At 37.1% G+C, this 25,872-nt stretch overlaps 1 protein-coding gene and 1 pseudogene across 1 annotated transcript in view; both read right to left on the reverse strand.

Moving 5' to 3' along the window:
- Positions 1-25,872, reverse strand: part of TDRD5 (tudor domain containing 5) — a 79,951-nt gene that overhangs the window by 24,019 nt on the left and 30,060 nt on the right. The window contains exons 6-10 of the mRNA XM_070384448.1: positions 10,582-10,735; positions 9,360-9,568; positions 5,889-6,109; positions 1,104-1,316; positions 332-398 (exon numbers count right to left, since the gene is read on the reverse strand). Of these exons, the coding sequence (XP_070240549.1) occupies positions 332-398; positions 1,104-1,316; positions 5,889-6,109; positions 9,360-9,568; positions 10,582-10,735 (864 nt within the window). The remainder of the gene's footprint in view (positions 1-331; positions 399-1,103; positions 1,317-5,888; positions 6,110-9,359; positions 9,569-10,581; positions 10,736-25,872) is intronic.
- On the reverse strand, positions 12,206-13,011 carry LOC102267157 (serine-threonine kinase receptor-associated protein pseudogene; annotated as a pseudogene).

Here is a 25,872-nt window from a genome sequence, read left to right on the forward strand (position 1 = left end):
TCATGCTACTCTTCCTTTGCCTGGAATGCCTTTCTTGTTTGTTCAGTTATGATGCTAATCTTCCTTCAAAATTTCATGCAAATGTCACCTCTTTTAAGACACTGTCTCTGATTACGTTGAACAGAAACGAGGGCTGTTCCTTCTGTATTTCTATCATACACTATAAAATTCCCTAGGAAATCTGACACAGTACAATTATTTTTGTCTACATGCCTTTCTCCCATACTGTCTACAATGACTTTCTTTTTCATGTTTTATTTTTTTATCCAGAGAACTTAGAAGATCTTGGCATCAAATGTTTGCTTATTAAATGGGAAGCAAACAAACATACCTCTACTGGTCTCACCCATGCCAAAGAACAAGGGATAGCCTGAGCAGGAAGCTTTGTGTAGCAGCACCTGCAACAGACAGATACATGAATATTTAATCATATTTTAAAACTGCAGTTTATGGAATCTCTTATCCCTTTCTTTAAAAAAAATTATGCATTTTTGGCTGCGCTAGATCTTCTTGCTGCATGTGGGCTTTCTCTAGTTGCAGCAGGTGGCGGCTACTCTTCACTGCAGCGCGCGGGCTTCTCACTGAGGTGGCTTCTCTTTTTGTAAAGCACGAGCTCCAGGCATATGGGCTTCAGTAGCTGTGGTGCAAGTCTTATCCACTTCTTGATTTCAGTTTTTCACACCATTTCAGAGTATTTAATGCATGCATTTTTAAATGAAATGTCTTAACACTTCACAGTAATGTCTAAGAAAGAAATTTGTAAAACATAACAGTCTTTGAAACCATCAAATTAAAATATAGGTGGAAACAATCCAAACTTCATGATATATATATGCAACACTTAGCATGACCCAAAGCATCATTTTCTTAATAAGAGAATGAAATTTAGTCTCATGGTCCATTCAGATTCACAGTCATGTGAGAGAAAACACACGAGATTGTAATCTAACTGTGAAACTAAATGACCATTTGCCAAATCTGCACTACGAAGAAAGGGGTAGAAAGGAGAGAGGCAGGAGAAAAGGAAGAGAGGTCCTAACTCCCCCACAGCTCCAGCATTGTGGTTCAAACCTAAATTGTTCTTAATGAATTTATTAACTCACTTGAGGAACCTCAGGGAAGACTTCTGAACAGTTCCAATGTTTCCAAAATCTGGATAGAACACTTCAACTTCCTGTTTCCCGAGAATTCGATGGATAATGACCCGATACCACCACTTATCCTCAGAAATCCTTACACAACAGAGATGTCCTGGCTGGATAAAACACTCTGGCATGGCATATCGATCAGAAACCAACTGATTAGAATAACAGCGCCTGCAGAATTCCATAAAAGAAATCCATAGAAAAAGAAAAAAATTAAAGATCATTTTTACTGATGTATCAAGAGCAGGAAAGTCTTGGCAAAAGGCAAAGAAAAATTCTCACTTTTTCTGATTTGGTAATGCTTATTATGATACCAATTAATTTTCTTTTTCATGTCCAAATCCTCTCTTTTTACCAATAAACTTTTTCAAATAGAAATTTACTAAGTGATCATTATGTAACATTATACCAAGTATTCTTAGCATACATATATATAGTGATACAGTATATAATATAGTGATATATATAATATATATAATATAGTGATACAGTCAACTTAGAAAAAACAAAGTATGCTTTTGGAGAGATACAAAATAAATTACTCTTATATGTGACACCAATGTAAAAATCAGATTGCTGCTCATGAATAAATCTAGTGAATGAAAACATAAACATTTTATACAGTGTTTACTAACAAAAGACATTATTCAATAGAGAAAAGATAATTTAGAGTGGTAATTCTCTAAGTGCAGTTTACAAATTCCTGGGACCCTGACACACTTTCAATAGTTCATAAGATCAAAGCTATTTTAATATATTGTATTATTATGAAAATAATTATCTGCCCTTTTCACTGGGTTAACATTTGCATTGATGGTATAAAAGCAACTGTGCCTTTGCTTTTACAAAGTTTTACAAAAGGGTAAAACTCCAGGTGCCTTTGCTGAATCAAACCAGTGGCATTCCACTGTACTGCTGCTGCTGCTAAGTCAGCTTCAGTCGTGTCCGACTCTGTGATCGGACAGACGACAGCCCACCAGGCTCCCCCGTCCCTGGGATTCTCCAGGCAAGAACACTGGAGTGGGTTGCCATTTGATTCTCCAATGCATGAAAGGGAAAAGTGAAAGTGAAGTCGCTCTGTCGTGTCCGACCCTCAAGCAACCCCATGGACTGCAGCCTTTCAGGCTCCTCCGTCCATGTGATTTTCCAGGCAAGAGTACTGGAGTGGGGTGCCATCGCCTTCTCCAATTCAACTGTACTAGCAGTCATTCATTTTTCACTGCCATGCATTCCCAATTAAAATTTTTTTAAAAAAAAAAAAAGGCTAATTTCACTTAAGAATGTCCATGATAAAGCAATAAAAATTATTAAGTGTATTAAATCTCAAACACAGAGTGACTATCTTTTCAATATTCTCTGTAACAAAAAGGGAAGTACAAGTAAAATACTTCCTAAATTGCCTTAAGGAAAAGCACTTATGGATTTCAGTTGTGAACTGAACTAGCTGTTCTGTATGTATGTGCGTGTGGAGTATTGTTTTTAGTTGGAAGATGAATAAGACACTATTAAACACCATTTTTGCTTGAAAGGTCCACTAAGAAACTATGTTTATTCAGATTTGGGTATTTGACACACACTTTCTCAAGAATGAAGTGGGCTTGTCACTTCCAGGAAAATATTTACAGTATTTATTGTCAATGATAAAATTCAAACCTTTCCAATTAAAATTAGGATTTTCGAAATGTTACATCTAGCACTATGAGCTTGACAGCTTTCTAATACATAATACTCTCCTGATGATATCAGAAATACTAATGAGTGTGATTTTTAAAAAATATATGTGTGATGAAACATCCACATTTGGAAGATGTATATAACTCACTGCACCAGTATTTTCCAAAAGACCAATGCATGATGTTCCATTGAGTCTACACTTAGAAGGTCTCTATGCTTACTTATATAGTGGAAAGTGACAAACACACTCAAGGGATTAGATCTCATGGTTAAGAGTGCCTGAAGAACTACGGACGGAGGTTTGTGACACTGTACAGGATCCCAAGAAAAAGAAAGGCAAAAATGTTGTCTGAGGAGGCCTTACAAATAGCTAAGAGAAGACACGCTAAAGGCAAAGGAGAAAAGGGAAGATATGTCCATTTGAATGCAGAGTTCCAAAGAATAGCAAGGAGAGATAAGAAAGCCTTGAGAAAGTGAGTGATCCATGCAAAGAAATAGGGGAAAACAATAGAATGGGAAAGACCAGAGATCTCTTCAAGAAAATCAGAGATACCAAGGGAACATTTCATGCAAAGATGGACACAATAAAAGACAGAAACTGTATGGACCTAACAGAAGCAGAAGATATTAAGAAGAGGTGGCAAGAATAAACAGAAGTATTATACAAAAAAGATCTTCATGACCCAGATAATCATGATGGTGTGTTCACTCACCTAGAGCCAGACATCCTGGAGTCCGAAGTCAGGTGGGCCTTAGGAAGCATCACTACCAACAAAACTAGTGGAGGTGATGGAATTCCAGTTGAGCTATTTCAAGTCCCAAAAGATGATGCTGTGCAAGTGCTGCATTCAGTATGCCAGCAAATTAGGAAAACGCAGCAGTGGCCATGGGACTGGAAAAAGTCAGTTTTCATCCCAATCCCAAAGAAAGGCAATGCCAAAGCATGTTCAAACTACTGCACAATTGCACTCATCTCACATGCTAGCAAAGCAATGCTCAAAATTCTCCAAGCTAGGTTTCAACAATACATGAACCAAGAACTTCCAGATGTTCCAGTTGGATTTAGAAAAGGCAGAGGAACCAGAGATCAAATTGCCAACATCCATTGGATCACAGAAAAAGCAAGGAAGTTCCAGAAAAACATCTACTTCTACTTTACTGACTACTCCAAAGCCTTCGACTGTGTGGATCACAACAAACTGTGGAAAATTCTTCAAGAGATGGGAATACCAGGCCACCTTAACTGCCTCTGGAGAAATCTGTATTCAGGTCAAGAAGCAACAATTAGAACTGGACATGGAACAACAGACTGGTTCCAAATTGGAAAAGGAGTACATCAAGGCTGTATATTGTCACCCAGGTTGTTTAACTTACATGCAGAGTACATCATGTGAAATGCAGGGCTAGATGAGGCACAAGGTGGAATCAGGATTGCCGGAAGAAACATCAATAACCTCAGATATGCAGATGACACCACCCTTATGGCTGAAAGCGAAGAGGAACTAAAGAGCCTCTTGATGAAAGTGAAAGAGAAGAGTGAAAAAGTTGGCTTAAAGCTCAATATTCAGGAAACTAAGATCATGGCATCTGGTCCCATCACTTCATGGCAAATAGATGGGGAAACAGTGGGAATAGTGTCAGACTTTATTTTCTTGGGCTTCAAAACCACTGCAGATGGTGACTGCAGCCATGAAATTAAAAGACACTTGCTCCTTGCAAGAAAAGCTATGACCAACCTAGGCAGAATATTACAAAGGTTTGCTGACAAACCTTCGGCAAGGTTTCCCTGGTGGCTCAGACGGTAAAGTGTCTGCCTGCAATGCGAGAGACCCTGGTTTGATCCCTGAGTTGGGAAGATACCCTGGAGAAAGAAATGGCAACCCACTCCAGTACTCTTGCCTGGAAAATCCCATGGACAGAGGATCCTGTAGGTTACAGTCCACAGGGTGGCCAAGAGTTGGAGACAACTGAGCAACTTCACTTGCCGACAAAGGTCCATTTAGTCAAAGCTGTGGTTTTTCTAGTAGTCATGTATGGATGTTAGAGTTGGATCATAAAGAAAGCTGAGTGCCAAAGAATTGATGCTTTTGAACTGTGGTGTTGGAGAAGACTCTTGAGAGTCCCTTGGACAGCAAGGAGATCCAACCAGTCCATCCTAAAGGAAATCAGTCCTGAATATTCATTGGAAGGACTGATGCTGAAGCTTAAGCTCCAATACTTTGGCCACCTGATGCAAAGAACTGATTCACTGGAAAGGCCCTGATCCTAGGAAAGACTGAGGGCAGGAGGAGAAGGGGGTGACAGAGGATGAGATGGTTGGATGGCATCACCAAGTCAATGGATTTGAGTTTGAGCAAGCTCTGGCAGTTGGCAATGGACAGAGAAGCCTGGCATGCTGCAGTCCATGGGGTCACAAAGAGTCAGACATGACTGAGAGACTGAAATGAACTGAATGCTCACTCTAATAATGCTCTGCTACTGCTGTTTTGAAATTCTTCATTTTAAAACAAGAAGTCTTGCATTTCAAGTTTGCACTGGAGCCTGCAATTATATAGCTAATACTGGATCCATTCAAAGTGCAAAGTTAAAAAATGGATTTTAACATAGTAGGGTTTGAAAAGTTCAAATTCCACATTACATCTAACCTTAAGAAACCACTACTTGTCAACGTTTCATAAACTTTCAAAAGAGTATTCACAATTTTCTGAAAAGGCTGTTAAAATACTCTTTTCCCAACTATGTACCTATTTGAGGCCAGATGTTTTCATAAACTTTCACCAAAAGAATGTATCTCAAGAAATTAAAAACAGAAACAGATACTGAAATACAACTTTCTTCTAGTAAGCCAACTACAGCTATTTGCCATAAAAATATTATATTCAGAAAAATGAACTTATCATGATTTTTAAACAATATTTTACATTTTCGCAGTTTCATTTTTGGTACAATAAATACTGATAAGCAAAGGCTCTTCTGAGTCCTTAATTTTTAAAACCCCTGAGACCAAAATGTTTGAGAACTGATTTAACAAGGTACGTGAAAAATACATTGAAAATAACAGATTCCTACCGCATTTCAATCATCATGTCCTCAAGTAACTCTGATGAATCCCTGCTGTAGATTCGGATGTAGAATTGACTAGGAGAGAGGATATACTCCACAAAGACACCCACGAGGGTACTGGTATCTAATGGGGGCAGTCTGCATAATTTCTTGTCCCGCACAGCATCTGGTGGGATGTCATGATTTGCCACTGCCAAGTTGAGCTGGGATTTGTTAATTTCTACTTGCTACAAATTAAAAACAACAACAACAAAGAAACCACTGTAAATCTTTGAGTAACATGTCAAACTTTGACAATGTTTCTTAAAGTATATTTCATGAGTTACCTTTACTAGAAACATCTGGCAAATTATAAAAATGAAAATTCTTAGGCTGTAGCCCAGATTCAGTGATTCAGAATATCTGGAAGTGAGACCCACAGTTATGCCTTTAAAACAATTTCCAAGATGATCCTTACCTATCTTAAAGTACAAAAAGTACTGTCTTATATTACATAAAGAGAGTTAAAAAGCAATTTATAGATTCAACGCATAATCCCTATCAAGCTACCAACAGTATTCTTCACAGAGCTAGAACAAATAATTTCACAATTTGTATGGAAATACAAAAATCGAATAGCCAAAGCGATCTTGAGAAAGAAGAATGGAACTGGAGGAATCAACCTACCTGACTTCAGGCTCTACTACAAAGCCACAGTTATCAAGACAGTATGGTACTGGCACAAAGACAGAAATATTGATCAATGGAATAAAATAGAAAGCCCAGAGATAAATCCACGCACATATGGACACCTTATCTTCGACAAAGGAGGCAAGAATATACAATGGATTAAAGACAATCTCTTTAACAAGTGGTGCTGGGAAATCTGGTCAACCACTTGTAAAAGAATGAAACTGGACCACTTTCTAACACCATACACAAAAATAAACTCAAAATGGATTAAAGATCTAAACGTAAGACCAGAAACTATAAAACTCCTAGAGGAGAACATAGGCAAAACACTCCCGACATACATCACAGCAGGATCCTCTATGACCCACCTCCCAGAATATTGGAAATAAAAGCAAAAATAAACAAATGGGACCTAATTAACCTTAAAAGCTTCTGCACATCAAAGGAAACTATTAGCAAGGTGAAAAGACAGCCTTCAGAATGGGAGAAAATAATAGCAAATGAAGCAACCGACAAACAACTAATCTCAAAAATATACAAGCAACTCCTACAGCTCAACTCCAGAAAAATAAACGACCCAATCAAAAAATGGGCCAAAGAACTAAACAGACATTTCTCCAAAAAGACATACAGATGGCTAACAAACACATGAAAAGATGCTCAACATCACTCATTATCAGAGAAATGCAAATCAAAACCACTATGAGGTACCATTTCACACCAGTCAGAATGGCTGCGATCCAAAAGTCTACAAATAATAAATGCTGGAGAGGGTGTGGAGAAAAGGGAACCCTTTTACACTGTTGGTGGGAATGCAAACTAGTACAGCCACTATGGAGAACAGTGTGGAGATTCCTAAAAAACTGGAAATAGAACTGCCTTATGATCCAGCAACCCCACTGCTGGGCATACACACTGAGGAAACCAGAAGGGAAAGAGACACGTGTACCCCAATGTTCATCGCAGCACTGTTTATAATAGCCAAGACATGGAAGCAACCTAGATGTCCATCAGCAGATGAATGGATAAGAAAGCTGTGGTACATATACACAATGGAGTATTACTCAGCCATTAAAAAGAATACATTTGAATCAGTTCTAATGAGGTGGATGAAACTGGGGCCTATTATACAGAGTGAAGTAAGCCAGAAGGAAAAACATAAATACAGTATACTAACGATATATATGGAATTTAGAAAGATGGTAACAATAACCCGGTGTAATGAGACAGCAAAAAGAGACACTGATGTATAGAACAGTCTTATGGACTCTGTGGGAGAGGGAGAGGGTGGGAAGATTTGGGAGAATGGCAATGAAACGTGTAAAATATCATGTAGGAAACGAGTTGCCAGTCCAGGTTCGATGCATGATGCTGGATGCTTGGGGCTGGTGCACTGGGACGGCCCAGAGGGATGGTATGGGGAGGGAGGAGGGAGGAGGGTTCGGGATGGGGAACACATGTATACCTGTGGCGGATTCATTTTGATATTTGGCAAAACTAATACAATTATGTAAAGTTTAAAAATAAAATAAAATTAGAGAGAAAAGCTAAAAAAAAAAAAAAAAAGAAAAGAAAGTGCTGTGTGACTGGCGCTCAGGAGACGAGCCTTAAACCCTGAGCACTTGGCTTATTGTAAATCTGTGTTTGACAGTTATGTGAGAAATAAATGTTTTTAAGGTTAAAAAAAAAAAATGATGTTGATCTTTATTTTATATCAAATGTGGCAGTTGAAATGGAAGACTGTTTTAGGATGCTAATCCTGGAATGAGGCTGGCCATAGCAGAATCCTAAAGAGCTGTTTGTCTTTTTAACTATGTAATACATCAACATGTAATATTGATTACATATTACAATAATACATATTGATTATAATACTGTATTATCATCATGTAAATGTTATTTGCAGCTGAGCCATTACGTTTCATATAAATACTTTTCTCTACAAAAAAAAAAAAAAAAAAAAAAAAAAGTGTGTTGCACACAACTGCTCTGCACAAAACTGAAAACATGGTGCTTCAAATACTTAGGGTGAACTAAGTTACAGCCTAAATAAGATACAGCCTCATCCTAACCAATCCTACCAACAAAGGCAACTTTAAAGAATGGATTAAATTTCAGACTACTTTTCCAACCGAAAATGGGGCTTCTCAAACACTTTCATTCTAAAATATACTATTTTCCTTTAGGCTTTTCTATCATCCTCTAGAAAATACAGCAGGCTCTCCAAATAAAATGTTTTCCTTCCATGAAAGAAGCCAGGTGTAAAGGGCAAAAGGGAATAAGAGGAAGCAACTCATTTCTTAATAATGACAAAATACCTAACAGGAGATGAGAACACAAAAGCGGAGAACTGTGTGTGTGGAGATCAAATAAAAGAGAAAAGCAGCCTACAACCGAGGCTAGGTGCAGGGGCAACGTGCAGCAGTACTGAGAATACAGCTACAGCCAAGCTTCTCAGGTCTTCCCTCTGAAGCCCTGAGGGGTTTTCAAGCCTACAGAAACACATGGACAGAGAAGCAATGTCTGTCAAGCAATGTCATCCTCACACAATAGTCAACTCTTCAAAGCCAACTGAAAACTCTGAAATGAGACTCAAGGAAAGCTAGTTATATAAAAGGCTGAAAACCAGAATAAATGCTATATAAGATGACTTCAGACCAAAGTTCTGGTCTTGTCTAAGAAATCATATTTCCAGAAATAAGACTTTTTCTCAAACAGAAATTTTGTCTAAAGAAACACTCATTCAGTTACTTTTCATAATGCTGAATCTCCAGTACATGAAGACAGACATCAAACCATACTCACCAGCTGCAAAGGTTTTACCACCAGATTAGGCTTCTTGAAAATCTTCTGTTCTGGTTCCTTATGGTTTTTTGAAGGGCAATCCCAAGGAGTCTCCTTGATAACAGCAGTAGACAGTGAATTTCTAGGGGGACTGGACACACAAGCTTTGGCTTCTGTTTTCTTATCTGGTTGAACTAAAAATGAATTTCTGACTGATGACACAGCTCCATCTGAAATGACCAATAGAGAAGCCCATGTGTATCTATTAAAATAATCTGTCAACTATTACTGAGCACATTCTATGTGTCAGGCACTGGGCAGATAATGATAGATATGAACCTGTCTTTGCAGACCTTTCAGTATGGAGAGACACAAGGGAAGTTCCAGATGGGAACAGATCTTACATTATTCATGTTGAGGGCGGAGGTTGGAAGAGGAGTCTGGTAAGGTTTTTTAAACTTTGGTGAAAGGTTTTATTTTTCAACATCCTGATTTCAATTTATTTCTTGTTCAACTCTAGCTATGAACAGTCACTGTTGCTTAATGTACAATATAACTACTTGTACTACTAACGTACAATGGAACCTCAATGTATGTAACCACTTAATATTCCATAATACAATCTCTTACTTTTTAGGGAATTCCCAAACCAATCACATATTTTGTTCAAATTTATATGTTTATGACAATTATAAGAGGTTGACACACTAAAATGGATTCCAGATAGACATAAAACCATAGCAGCTCCTACAGAAATACACTAGTAACTCTACAAAGATGTAGGCACAAGGATACTGAACACTGTATAGTTTATAATACAAAAAAAGGGATACTCTCTACATGTCCATTGATAGGAGACTGGTTAAATGGACTATACTGTACTTACATAAAAGAATTACATGGACTGCTCAGTGCTCAACAACCGGGTTAAGAGCCACTGAACTACCTAGTGTTTCCCCATGAGAGCATCATTTCAGAAAATGTATTTCTTTAGAATTATTAAAAACTCTAAACAATGAAGAAAGCAAACTTTAAAAACTCAGATTTTAATACAGCAGCATTATTACAACATACATCATCAGGAAGGAGGTCATTATATACAAAACATTTTCAAGGCTAACAGGTGATCTGTTTGGTTGATGTGGTTACAATTAAGGTTGTTACCTAAATGATGCTTTCCTTTTCCTTGTCCTTACAGAGATAATTAAACACCAGGTTTGCATCATACTGTAATACAACTCACCAGAGGCTAGAGGCTTCATATCAGCATCAAACACCAGCAAGTCTTGTTCTCCTTCCCTGAACTCAACATGGAGAATGTCACTAAGAGCTCCAACAAGCTCTATTACATTTAAGAAGCCCAGTTTTTTGGGTGAAAGTTGCTCTTTAAAAATTAACTGTCACAAAAACAAACAAGAAAACAAAACAGGAATATAACATATACAGATGCTTCATGGACAATGCTTTAATTTGGACTTGGACTCCAAACTACATTTGTAGGAGTAAATTCAGGCATTCAATAAACATTTGCTTCCATGTGAGTGTAACACAAACCAAGCAACCTATAATCCCTCACCATAAACTTCTAGGCCAGCTTCAAGTTCCTTTTAGAGCACATGGTAATTAAAAAGAAAATTAGAGGACATTTTTACCTCTCATGTTTCACAATGTATGATTATAAAGCAAAAGTCTTAAAAAAGAGGGGAACACACAAAATACAGAAATCATAATAAAACTGTTGATATTTCTCTATGTTCACAGAAAGAATATTCACGACGACTTTTCACATGCAATAAAATAATACTATTTTTAAATGTTTCCTTAAAACTATGCTTATTATTTCACCCTTGAAGTTGGGATAAATAGGCAAGTGTAAGTGTATTTTCTACAGCACACTGATTTTCTTACCCTGGAAAAATGAAGAATTATACCAAATAGAGACAGAAGAGAATATATGTAAAAGAAATAACAAGTATGTCTGGTTTAAACTGCACAGTGAATTAGTTAAGTTTGTCCTGGCTAATAAAGTGTGTGTGTGTTCAGTTGCTCAGTCGTGTGGCCGACTCTCTGACTCCACAGACTGTAGAGTCCACCAGGTTCCTCTGTTCATGGGGTTTCTCAGGCAAGAATACTGGATTGGGTTGCCATTTCCTCCTCCAGGGGATCTTCCTGACCCAGAGATTGAGCCCACGTCCCTTGCTTCTCCTGCACTGGCAGGAGGATTCTTTACCACTGCACCACCTGGGCCTAATTAGATGTTGGTAGGAAATAAATCCTTGCCCTGACTGACTCACTCACCTTGGAGAAGATCAACAGGAACACAGTGCAAACACTTTTAAAGGACCGCCCCTTGACAAAGGGTGGGATGTCTTAGTTTTAGAGGCATTTTATTGAGACAAGGCACAACAATTAGAAGTAGTGTACAATGAAAGAGATGTCAAACCCGTTGCTTTATCATGTATTCCCTCTTCTTTACAATTAAAGCAAACAAACAAACCCAACTTTCTGCTTTAAGAGAAGAGTCAGAAAAATAAACCAATACATTTCCCCTCTTCATAATAACAGAAACAGCTACCAGAAATCTAACTGTAATAAGAGAAATTGAATGTTGGCTTACATATATTCATTAAAAAGACAACAGACCATCAGACTACACGAGTATAACTCCATCTGTCTTAATCTAATACTCTTATGTTTTCACTCATGGGTATCACCAAGTTGGTAAGTTCTAGCACTGGAGCTTATTCATATTCCTCATTATTTACTGCTCATGTTTGCCTTAAGCAGAGAGTAACTCGGAGGCTGATGCTTCTCTCTGCTTGTTTTAGTCTGTAAGTTGTGTACTATCTGTGGCATCTGTCTGACGCTCAGGCCATAACTTCAGGAGTTGAACTCTAGATGGAATCTGAATTCTCTGAAGCAATTTCTTCTATCTCTTCTTCTGTTGTCTCTGAAAAACTGATCCTCAGCTTTGCCAGCTCACGACTATCTTCAGGAAGCACACCTTTTCAAAGACTATAGGTTTTCCTACCATAATCTGCCACAGTCTCTATGTTCCATCTTCAGAACCACTGGCATAGAGTTCTCCATCAGACCTAAACCTCACAGTGAATGGGACCAAAGTGTCCTTTGTAGGATTCTAATTCATCTTCACTATTATAATCATATTTATAAGGTTTAAAACCTTCACATGCTGCTACAAGAAATTCTCAGGGCAAAGAGATGCAGAATTGATGGCTGCAGGAGCTTCATACGATTTGAGTCCAAACTCACCACACCATGAAAAGCAACAGATGGTCCATACATCATTACCAGGCACTCCCTGGGACTACATCCCATACTACTGAAGACATCAAAACTTAGAGAGTTCACCTCTGTCATAGTAGTGTGATCCCGAAGTAGAACGGTTTTATTGCCCGCTGAAAGGATCTGTTTATCACCACAGAGCCTTTTTAATACCAGAGGTATGACCATTGATTTCCTTAGGTTCTGTCTGGAAGACCATCTTGTCATCATCCTTGGACCTGAAGAACATGGACACGAACAGCACTCCGCAGGCATCCTGAATGCGGAACACCGGCCTGCTGCATCACATGTCTGCCAGCATACCAGCCAACTCAGTTACCCTCAGGGGCTCAAGGGGCTTGGTGCTCACTGGCCCTGCCAGTTCCATCTCCACCTTCTCAGTCACTGCCTCCAAGCCCAAAGGGTGGGATTTCTGCAGTGCCTACTTCTTGTTGGTGTAATGCTCTCAGGTCCAAGTCAACTCTTTATGACTTCTCCCAGGACACTTGCAAATGTGGTGCCCTGTATCAGTCAAGTCATAGTTTAAAACAGTCATTATATAGCCAATCATGAACATCCTGAGAGAGAAAGAACTGGTAGAGGACAGAGGAAGGGTGGTAATGAATTAGATTTGGTACCTCTACTTACTTCTTTGTACATTACATACTATGGCTTCTTTCCTTTTTATGTTCATTAGTCTCTTTAAGGGTTTCTTTACCTTCTCTGTAAGTGCCTAGTACTATGAATGTGCAATTCAGCTGAACATAAGACTAGGCTGGGAAGGATTTTTAAAATATAAGTTATCAATTTTTTTGAATAAGTGATATTTGCAAGTTTTTTAAAGGTATATAGCAAAAAGTAAGTCTCCAGTCCACTCTCATTTCTCAGCTGACCAGGAGAGCACCTCCTTGGAGGCAAGCACTACTAATAGTTTCGTGTGGAAACCATCACCAGCAGATTCTTGGGTGAAACTTCCCAGAAACTGTCAACACTTGAATATACATCATCCTTCAGCATAATAGATTACACCTGTTGTATTTTTTAATGAGTTAATACAGAGATATTTCCAAATCAGTACGAAACATAGTTGAGTTTTGCTTTGTGATCCTCAGAATCTTTTAGTACATTAGTTTAGTCCATCAACTGATATATCAGACACATTGCCCTAATACCTGTGTTATGCTATCTTCTCTATATACTCCTACCATAAGGAAGCAATTGACGTTTATTTCTACTTCCACTCTCTTCCATCTCCAATCCATTTTAGTTATCTTATGTTTTTCTAAGAGTTTATGTTTTCAAATATATTACATGATTTAATTTTCTCAGAGTAGATTTTGCAGATGACACTTTCATAGTACAAACTCTATTTTTCGCAAATTGGTAGCTGGACCCAGAGGCTTGATCAGACTCATGCTCCATCCCTTTAACAAAACTATTGGTGATGTCGTATTCTAAAAAGAACACATAATGTCTGGCTGTCTCTATGTTGGTGCTGTTATCGTAGCCATTACTGGTCAATGCCTGATTTACTATTCATTCAGAGTTTTAATACAGTGATATTCTAACTCTATCAATTCTTTTTTATTATTTAGTTGGAATATTTTATAGAGATATGGTCCCCTCATCTGTTATTTGGTTACCCAGTCCTACCAGTTCATTCAGGAAAGACAGGATAAGTAACTGGCTCTTTCTCTTTATTTACCATTTTTTAAGAAAATGAATTAGTTCTCCATCATCTTCCATGATAACCAATTAGTTTTTAACATCATATGAACTCACAAAATTAAACATATTGGATGGGCTTAAGTTCAGTTCTGTTCAGTTCAGTCACTCAGTCATGTCCGACTCTTTGTGACCCCATGAATCGCAGCACACCAGGCCACCTTGTCCATCACCAACTCCCAGAGTTTACCCAAACTCATGTGCATCGAGTCAGTGATGCCATCCAGCCATCTCATCCTCTGTCATCCCCTTCTCCTCCTGCCCCCAATCCCTCCCAGCATCAGGGTCTTTTCCAATGAGTCAACTCTTCTCATGAGGTGGCCAAAGTACAACTGGAGTTTCAGCCTCAGCATCAGTCCTTCCAATGAACACCCAGGACTGCTTTCCTTTAGGATGGACTGGTTGGATCTCCTTGCAATCCAAGGGACTCTCAAGAGTCTTCTCCAACACCACAGCTCAAAAGCATCAATTCTTTGGTGCTCAGCTCTCTTCACAGTCCAACTCTCACATCCATACATGACCACAGGAAAAACCATAGCCTTGACTAGACGGACCTTTGTTGGCAAAGTAATGTCTCTGCTTTTGAATATGCTATCTAGGTTGGTCATAACTTTCCTTCCAAGGAGTAAGTGTCTTTTAATTTCATGGCTGCAATCACCATCTGCAGTGATTTTGGAGCCCAAAAAAATAAAGTTTGACACTGTTTCCACTATTTCCCATGAAGTGATGGGACCAGATGCCATGATCTTCGTTTTCCGAATGTTGAGCTTTAAGCCAACTTTTTCACTCTCCTCTTTCACTTTTTTTCACATATTATTTTTACTGTTAATCTATATAATTAATACAATATGTATTTTTAATATTTTATCTTTGACCTTAATAAATTCACTCATTAGTTCTAATAGGTTTTCATGGATTCCTTAGTATATTCTATGTAGACAATCATGCTTTCTACAAATAATGAGAGTTTCACTTCTTCAAGTTTTTGTACCTTTTTTCTTATTTTATTACACTGTCTAGGACCTCCAGTACAACACCGAATTAAAGCAGTGCAAATGGACATAGTAGCCTTGCTGATTTTAGAGGGAAAATCTCCCCTATTTCACCATTAAATATGACAAGTACAGGTTTTTCACAGCTATCTTTCATCAGACTGAAGAAGTTCTATTCCTATTTTTGTAGAGTTTTATTGCAAATGGATATTAAGTTTTGGTAATTCTTTTTCTGCATCTACTAAAATGATCCTAAGACTTTCTTCCTTATTCTGTTACCATGGTAATTACATCAGTTCCTTTTGAGATGTTACTCCAACTTTGTATTGCTGGGGGGAAGATATCCTCTTGTTTACATACTGCTGGATTAAATTTACTAATGTTCTGTAGTATTTTTTATTCTATGTAATCATAAACATGATCTAATTGGGGGTTTTTTGGTAATGTCTATGTCAAGTTTTGGTAGCAGGATAATGTATTTATGGAAAATACTCCCAACTCATTCTATTTTATGAGAGAAAGTATGTATGATTAATAAAATCTCCTCCTTAAAAGTTAGATGGAATTTACCAATGAACCATATGGGCCTGGAATTTTTTTCTTCTTCTCCCTTCCTCTGTGGAGAGGTCTTTTTGTTTTTTATTGTTTTTAAATAACAAAAATTCATTTCTTTGATACAGGGATATTCAGATTTTCTATTTCATCTTGTCTCAGCTGGGTAATTCGTGTCTTTTGAGGAATTTTTCCATTCCATTAAGTTGTCAAATGATAGGCACAGTTGTTCATAAAATTTTATTGTCCTTTTAACATCTGTTAAGATGATAATGATATAATCTCTTTCCTGACATTGGTATTTGTATCCTCTTTTTTCCTAATTTAACTAGCTAATGGTTCATCAATTTTGGGATCTTGCAATGAATCAATATTGGCTTTCTTAATTGCTGCTATTGTATTAATGTCTATTCTTAATTTTATCATTTCTTTTCTCCTACTATTTTGACTTTACTATTTTCTCCTACTATTTTGTAATTCCTCCTTTTTCTTTTTTAAAAAATGAATTTATTTATTATAATTGGAGGCTAATTACAATATTGTGGTGGGTTCTGCCATACATTGACATGAATTAGCCACGGGTGTACATGTGTCGCCCCGTCCCGAACTCGCCTCCCACCTCCTTCACCATTCCATCCCTCTGGGTTGTCCCAGTGCACCAGCTTTGAGTGCCCTTGTTTCATGCACCAAACTTGGACTGGTCATCTATCTCACATATGGTAATATACATGTTTCAACACTATTCTCTCAAATCATCCCACCCTTGCCTTCTCCCACAGAGTCCAAAAATCTGTTCTTTATATCTCTTTTGCTGTCCCTTTTGCTGTCTTACATATAGTATCATTGTTGCCATCTTTCTAAATTCTATATATATGCGTTAATATACTGTATTGGTATTTTTCTGACTTACTTCACTGTGTATAATAGGCTCTAGTTTCATCTACCTCATTAGAACTGACTCAAATGCCTTCTTTTTAATAGCTGAGTAATATTCCATTGTGTATATGTACCACAACTTTCTTATCCATTCATCTGCCAATGGACATCTAGGTTGCTTCCATGTCCTCGCTATTGTAAATAGTGCTGCAGTGAACATTGGGATACACGTGTCTCCTTCAATTCTGGTTTCCTTGGTGTGTATGCTCAGCAGCGGGATTGCTGGGTGGTCTGGCAGTTCTATTTCCAGGTTTTTAATGAACCTCCACACTGTTCTTCATAATGGCCATACTAGTTTGCATTCCCACCAACAGTGTAAGAGGGTTCTCTTTTCTCCACACCCTCTCCAACATTTATTGTTTGTAGACTTTTTGATAGCAGCCATTCTGACCAACGTGAGATGGTACCTCACTGTGGTTTTGATTTGCATTTCTCTGATAATGAGTGATGTTGAGCATCTTTTCATGTGTTTGTTAGCCATCTGTATGTCTTCTTTGGAGAAATGTCTGTTTAGTTCTTTGGCCCATTTTTTGACTGGGTTGTTTACTTTTCTGATATTGAGCTGCATGAGCTGCTTGTATACTTTTAAGATTAATTCTTTGTCAGTTGCTTCGTTTGCTATAATTTTCTCCCATTCTGAAGGCTGTCTTTTCACCTTGTTTATAGTTTCCTTTGTTGTGTAAAAGCTTTTAAATTTAATTAGGTCCTATTTGTTTATTTTTGCTTTTATTTCCATTACTCTGGGAGGTGGGTCATAGAGGATCCTGCTGTGATTTATGTCAGACAGTGTTCTGCCTATGTTTTCCTTTAGGAGTTTTATAGTTTCTGGTATTACATTTAGATCTTTAATCCATTTTGAGTTTATTTTTGTGTATGGTGATAGAAAGTGTTCTAGTTTCATTCTTTTATAGGTGGCTGACCAGTTTTCCCAGCACCACTTGTTAAAGAGATGGTCTTTTCTCCATTGTATGTTTTTGCTTCCTTTGTCAAAGATAAGGTGTCCATAGGTACATGGATTTATCCCTGGGCTTTCTATTTTGTTCCATTGATCTACATTTCTGTCTTTGTGCCAGTACCATACTGTCTTGATGACTGTAACTTTGTAGTATAGTCTGAAGTCAGGCAGGTTGATTCTTCCAGTTCCATTCTTCTTTCTCAAGATTGCTTTGACTATTTGAGGTTTTATGTGTCTCCATACAAATTGTGGAATTATTTGTTCTAGTTCTGTGAAAAATAGTTGGTAGCCTGATACAGATTACATTGAATCTATAGATTGCTCTGGGTAGCATATTCATTTTCACTATATTGATTCTTCCAACCCATAAACATGGTATATTTCTCCATCTATTTGTGTCATCTTTTATTTCTTTCATCAGTGTTTTATAGTTTTCTATATACAGGTCTTTTGTTTATTTAGGTAAATTTATTCCTAAGTGTTTTATTATTTTTGTCACAATGGTGAATGGGATTATTTCCTTTCTCATTGTTAGTATATAGGAATGCAAGGGATTTCTGTGTATTAATTTTATATCCTGCAACTTTAGTATATTCATTGATTAGCTCTAGTAATTTTCTGGTGGTGTCTTTAGGGTTTTCTACGCAGACATTCCTCCTCCTTTTTCTGGCTTATTCAGGTAGACCTTTAGGTCAATGATAATTTTATACCTTTCTTTTCTTCTAATTTAGGCATTTTATTTTAATTTAGGCATCTTAAAGCTATAAATTTCCCTTTTAGCACTGCTTCAGCTGCATCTCACAATTTTTGATATGTTATATTTCAATAGCATTCAATATTTCAATAGCATTCAATGGAAAATACTTTCAAATTTCCCTTATTCTATCTTTAATAAACTGTTTAGTTATATTTAATATTTTACCAACAATAGAAAAGAAAATGAAAAAGAATATATATATATATATATATTTTGAATAACTTTGCTATACACCAGAAACTAACACAACTTTGCAAATCAACTATACTTCAATTTAAAGCAGTAAGTTATTTGGAAGAGAACTGTTTAATTCCCAAACTTTCTGGAGGGTTAATACTTAGGGAACTCACTATATTGATTTGTAATTTAATTCCAATTAAAGTATTGGAATATACTTTAATTGGAGTATCTTAAAGAACATACTCTAAGATTTCAGTATTTTGTTTAGACTTATTCTATAACCAACTACATGGTCTGTCTTGGCAAATGTATCTTCCAAGTATACTTGAATACAATGTGTATTCTGCAGTTGTTGGGTACAGTGTTCTATAAAAGTCAAAAACAGATCAAGATGATAGAAAGTATGGCTCAGATTTTCCATGTCCTTATTCATTTTTTTGACTATTTTATCAACTGCCAGAAAGAGAAAATCCCTATAATTGTGGAAGTTAATCCATAATTAATTCTGTTAATTTTTAGATCATTTATCTTAAAGCATTATTAGGTGAATACACATTTGACCACTCTGTCTTCCTGATTAACCCTTTATAATTACAAAATGTCTCTCTGTCTCTGATAATACACTTTTCCTTGAAGTCTCCTTTACCTGATTTTTTTTAGTCAATTTTTTAGTTCTTTTATGCTTATTATATATATATCTTTTTCACCTTTTACTTTCAACCAATTTATGTCTTTTCTACTAATAGTATATTTCTTATGCATAGCATTTAGTTGCATTCTGCTTTTTCATATCTCATAACTTCATTAATTTTAATATATACTCCATTATATTTATGAAATTATTAATATAAGTGGATTTACAGATACCATTCTTTAAATTGAATATAGTTGCTTTACAATGTTGTGTTGGTTTCAGGTGTATAGCAAAATGGTTCATTTCACATATACATATATATTTTTTTCAGATTCTTTTCCTTTTTAGGTAATTACAAGATATTGAATACAGTTCCCTGTGCTATACAGTAGATCCTTGTTGTCTACTTTTTTCATATATATTAGTATGCATCTGTTAATCCCAGATATATCCCTCTTTCCCTTTCCCCTTTGGTAACCATAGATTTTCTATGTCTGTGAGTCTGTTTCTGTTTTGTAAAGAAGTTCACTCATGTCTTAAGATTTCACATAGAAGTGTTATATGATATTTGTCTCTGACTGACATCACTTGGTATGATAATCCCTAGGACTATCCACGTTGCAGCAAATGGCATTATTTTATTCATTTTATGGCCAAGTAATTCCATTGTGTGTGTATGTATATATATACACATCTTCTTTATCTATTCATTTGTTGATGGACACTTAGCCTGCTTCCATGTCTTGGCTATTATAAATAGTGTTGCAAAGAACACTGGGGTGCATGTATCTTTTTGAATTATCATTTTCTCTGGATATATGTCTAGCAGTGGGATTGCTGGATCATATGGCAGCTCTATTTTTAGTTTTCTAAGGAACATCCATACTGTTTCTCCATAGTGGTTGCACCAATTTACATTTCCACCAACAGCACAGAAAGGTTCCCTTTCCTCCACACCCTCTCCAGCATTTATTTATAGATTTTTTGATGATGGCCATTTTGACTGGTGTGAGGTCATACCTCATTGCATTTGCATTTCTCTATTAACCAGTGCTGTTGAGCATCTTTCAAGTGCCTGTTGGCCCTCTGTATGTTTCTGAAGAAGTATCTGTTTAGGTCTCCTGCCCATTTTTTGATTGGGTTGTTTTTCATATTGAGCTGCATGAGTTGTTTGTATATTTTAGAAATTCAGCCCTTGCTGTTCATACTGTTTGCAAATATTTAATCCTATACAGCTACCATTTTTGCTATTTAATTTCTGATTCCATCTGTATTTTATTTCTCTCAAAATTTGTTCCTCTGTTGTCTTTCAAGCAAAAAAGCTGAACAGTAAACCCATTCTTTCTTTGAGTTTATTAGGTATTTTTATACAATTCCATTTTAATGTATCTAGTGGCTTTATACCTATAACTCTGCATTACTTATTGTTCTCTACACCCTTAACTTTTCAGTATTACTGTACTACTTCACAAAAAAACACAAGAACCTTGCAAACTATACTTCCATGCACTTACTGCCCCTTTGTCTATTCAAAGCTATGGTTTTTCCAGTAGTCACGTATGGATGTGAGAGTTGGACTACAAAGAAAGCTAGACCACTAGTTAGACCACTTGGTACTGTCCTACAGGTCTCTCCAATTCTCCGTTTGTTTTTCTTTCCGGCCATGCTGCACAGTTTGTGGTATCTCAGTTCTCCAGCCAGGGATCAAACCCAAGTCACAGCAGAGAAAGTGCCAAATTCTAGACACTATGCCAGCAGGGAACTCCCAGATTCTGCTATTTTTTTTTTTTTTTTGGCTGCACTGGGTCTTCGCTGCTGTGCATAGGCTCTCTTGGGTTGTAGTAAGCAGGCTACTCTCTAGTTGTGGTGCACAGGCTTCTCCTTGAGGTGACTTCTCTTGTTGCAAAGCATGGGCTCTGGGGCTTCCATAGTTAAGCTTAGTTGCCCCACAAGAAGTGGAATCTTCCTGAAGCAGGGATCAAACATGTGTCCCTGGTACTGGCAGGTTGATTCTTAATGGCTGAACCACCACAAAAGTCCCCAGGTTCTGCTTTTTAAAAAATTTTTTTCATTTATTTTCTCTCTCTGTTCTTCAGATTGGATCATTTCTACCAATCTGTTGGGGTTCACTGATGCTTTCTTCTGCCATTTCCAATTTGTTCTTAAGATACTGTAGTGAAATTACTTCAGATATTTTATTTTCAGCTCTAGAAAATCATTTGGCTTTACAGTTTCTTTTTCTCCACTGAGGTTTCTTATCCATTTGTTCAATATGAATACATATTGCATTATATTCTTTTTAATGTGGTTTTAAGAATTCCTTTAAAACCTTTTTGCTAACTTCAACATCTGCATCATCTCAGTATCAGTTTCCATCGATTACTTTTTCTCTTCACCAAGAGTCACATTTTCTTATTTATTCAGTAATTTTCGCTTGTATCTGGGACATCATAATAGGTAAGCTGTAGACTGTGGAATCTTTTATGCTTCTTCTGAGAGTACTGCTTTTCGCTTAAATTTAATAGGGAGTTAACCTAACCTTAAACTCAAAACTCTGACCCCCTGTGTTGGGCCACAGCTGAAAGAGATTCAGTTCTTTCAGCCTTACTAGGCTTCTGCTGGTCTGCCCCAGGCATGTGTAACTCAAGAATCAGTCAGAGATTTGAGCAGAATTTACGTGCAGTATTTGATGCTCCCTCTCTATCCCATGACTTCTTCCCTCATCTTCCAACTGCTTGGCTTCCCTGGTTGCTCAGATGGTAAAGAATCTGGCTCCAATACAGGAGACCAGAGTCTGATCTCTGGGTGGGGAAGATCCCCTGGAGGAGGGAATGGCAACCAACTCTAGGATTCTTGCCTGGGAAATACCATGGACAAAGGAGTCTGGAGGGTTACAGTTCATGGGGTCGCAATGATTTCTTTCGTCATTTTTCAACTGCTTATGTAGCTCCAACTCAGAGGCAGGTAAAACTTTTGATTTCTATCCAGTTATCAATTCCAAACTATGTATGGAGCCCAACATTGGGCCCAACTCCAAGCAAATAAAAAAGGTGCTATTCTCTCCTCTCTAGGTGCTGACTCCTTTCCAATTTCTGCCTGCTTTTGAACAATTTCTAGAACTTCAGAGTAATTTTGTATATTTTGTCCAGAATTTATAATAATTATCATCAGGACTGTTCCAATGTAGGCTACTCAGACATATTACCTTAATTTATTTGCATGCCTAAGTTTCTCACTAGATTTCAAAAATCTTAGTGACAGAGCCTTTCATACCTGGATACCCAGTGCCTCCCTCATTTCCTTTTGACTTTCACAATGTACCTCATTTTTATCTACTGGTTTTCTTAGGGCATCAGCTGTTCCATTTTTTGTTCTTGTAATCTTTGAAGTTTAGCCTTCATTTCTGAAATTTTTTTTTGTTTTATTTATAATTCTTTCCTGAGTACTTTCCTGAATACCCTTCACTGTATTCCCAAATTTGTATAATTCAGATTTATGCTGTTCTTTCATGTTTTGTATCACTTTATATTTTTGAAAAAGGTTTCAGTTTTTATCTGTATTAGGGACATGTATTTCTGACATGCTCCTATTATCAGTAGATATGCTGTTCTATTATTTAATCTCTTTTTTAATTCAAACAACAATGCAATTTGACCCAGAACCTCTTCTGCTGCATATTTTACGTGAAATTCATTTTCCTGACTTGTAGGACATCATTCTGGATTACTTTCTGCTTCACAGAGCTCCTCCTTCCATTGTTTTTGTAAATTGTTTAAAAATACAGTAGGTTAATTTAGAAATTTCTTGGCTCTTTTCCCTTAATACTACTTACACCTAAGACTCCTCTTTTTCTTCTGTTTGTATCCTGCTCAATTTTTCAATAGTGTCTGTAAGGGAGCTCTGGCTGGTCAGTTTCAAGAATTCACAGGAGCTATGGTGCTCCAGCCCCATTCAACTCTTACTATGAAGCACTTTCTGCTATTAGGTCAAAATAACACACAGTTTCAGTTATAGTTTTCAAAATGGCTTGCTGTACATTCTAGTGAATGAAGTAAAATGAAGTGAAAGTCGTTTAGTCGTGCCCGACTCTTTGTGATCCGTTGGATTATACAATCTATGGAGTTCTCCGGGCCAGAAGTGAATACCTGATGGCTATTTTGTAGTTCTTCTATCTCATAGATCCATTAGGGCTCCTGTTTTCTCCTGGCACAGACACTGATATCATGAGGCTTTTGTGGCGGCTGCTGATTACTCTCCAGCAATTATTTGCAGAGATATATTACCTAATTTTGTTATAAATACTGTCTTTGGATTTTCTGTTTGGCCATCTAGTTCTCTATGTGGCTTCTAGCTCTCTATGGGCTTCCCTGGTGGTTCAGATGGTAAAGCGTCTGCCTGCAATGTGGGAGACCTGGGTTCGATCCCTGGGTGGGGAAGATCCCCTGGAGAAGGAAATGCAACTCACTCCAGCATTCTTGCCTGGAAAATTCCATGGAGGGAGGAGTCTGGTAGGCTACAGTCCATGGAATCACAAAGAGTCAGACACGACTGAGCAACTTCACTCACTCACTCTCTATAGGTGGCACTTCAGGAAGATCCAAAACCTACGCTGCCTCTGCACTATCTTCCTTCAAGTAGCAATTTAACAAAAGATCCTGAAAGAATGGCAGACTGTTGTCCAAGTATTTCAAGAGGACAAATCACAAGGTAGCTTTTATATCATGTTGGATAAATAAAGGCTTAGTATTTCTACAAGTTAAAATAAAGATTAAATTAAATCTATACTTATTATATATTTTTAATAATAATGTTGAATTTCTGCAGAAGTTTGTTTACTAAGAAAGGCAAAGAGCTTTCCTGTAACATTAAAAGGTTTGTTTTACAGACTCACAGAGAACAAACTTATGATTACCAGGGGCAAAAGGTATGACTGGGGTGGGGAGAGATAGGGAGTTTGAGATTGACATATACACACTGCTGTATTTAAAATAAGTAACCAACAAGGACCTACTGTACAGCACAGGAAACTCTGCTCAATATTCTTTTATAACCTAGATGGGAAAAGAATTGAAAAGAACAGATACATATATATATATATATATATATATATAACTGAATCACTTTGCTGTACACCTGAAATCAAAACAATATTGTTAATCAACTATACTCCAACATAAAATAAAAAAACAAAAAATCCTGTTTAAAAATGGTTTGCTTTAATTTCTCCAAAATTGTTGACTTGTAACCTTAACTCCATGAATCTTTAATACAGGAAGCTACTTTTGCTAAAAAATTCATGGTAGGAAACTATTCACTTTGAGTTGTGAACCTGGCATAGGAAGTTTATTTTTACCCATAAATTTTGTAATAATTAAGTCATATACTATTACTTTATTACTCTATTTTACACTTTATTCTGTAATTTCATTATTAGATAAATGACTTGACTTCTTAATCCAAAAGATATCAAGACTGTTTAAGCTTTCTCTCATGGGCCTATTTGAAATAAACTTTGAGGCTTTAAAGGAGTCATTGCTTTCATTCATAATGTGAAATTAAATTTTCTGCATTAAGGAAAGCTGCGTGCCGAAGAATTGATGCTTTTGAACTGTGGTGTTGGAGAAGACTCTTGAGGGTTCCTTGGACTGCAGGGAGATCCAATCAGTCCATCTTAAAGGACATCAGTCTTGAGTGTTCATTGGAAGGACTGATGTTGAAGCTGAAACTCCAATACTTTGGCCACCTGATGCGAAGAGCATACTCATCTGAAAAGCCTCTGATGCTGGGAAAGATTGAGGGCAGGAGGAGAAGGGGACGACAGAGGATGAGATGGCTGGATGGCATCACCGACTTGATGGATGTGAGTTTGAGTGAACTCCGGGAGTTGGTGATGGACAGGGAGGCCTGGCGTGCTGCAATTCATGGGGTCGCAAAGAGTCAGACACGACTGAGCGACTGAACTGAACTTGAGGGGTGATGTGTATCTTTTCTAAAAAAAGCTTTCTTCTTTTTCTTTTACTATGACTTTTAACATTTACCAAACAATTACTATGCAGCAGGCACCGTTCTAATTATTTTAAGCCATTTAAACTTCTTTACAAAACTGTATCAAGTAGATAACATTATACACATCATCTGTAAAATAGCACATAGAGTTGATCAATCAATCATTACGCTCTATAGTATCTCAAACAAACTTGTTCATATGTACAAATATATGATAATGTTCATGGTATAGCAGTTAAGAGTTAGGATACTGAAGTCTGAAGCTAGGCTCCTAGGATTTCAAACCCTGGCTCCACTCATTACTGGCTACCTATTTGGTAGGCAAGTTACTTTTCCATGCCTCAGTCTGATGTGAAAACAAATGGACTACTATAAGAAAGGCATTCTGAATAGAGCCCACCACACCTACCCCTTTTTTAAAATTAGGCATATGGCAGTATCTTAATTGTCATTCTGCAATGTGATTTTTTTTCACCTAACATGATGGGTTCCAAAAATGATCCATGTTGCAT

The sequence above is a fragment of the Bos mutus genome, chromosome 16 (genome assembly GCF_027580195.1).
Source record: "Bos mutus isolate GX-2022 chromosome 16, NWIPB_WYAK_1.1, whole genome shotgun sequence".
Classification (NCBI taxonomy): Eukaryota; Metazoa; Chordata; class Mammalia; order Artiodactyla; family Bovidae; genus Bos; species Bos mutus.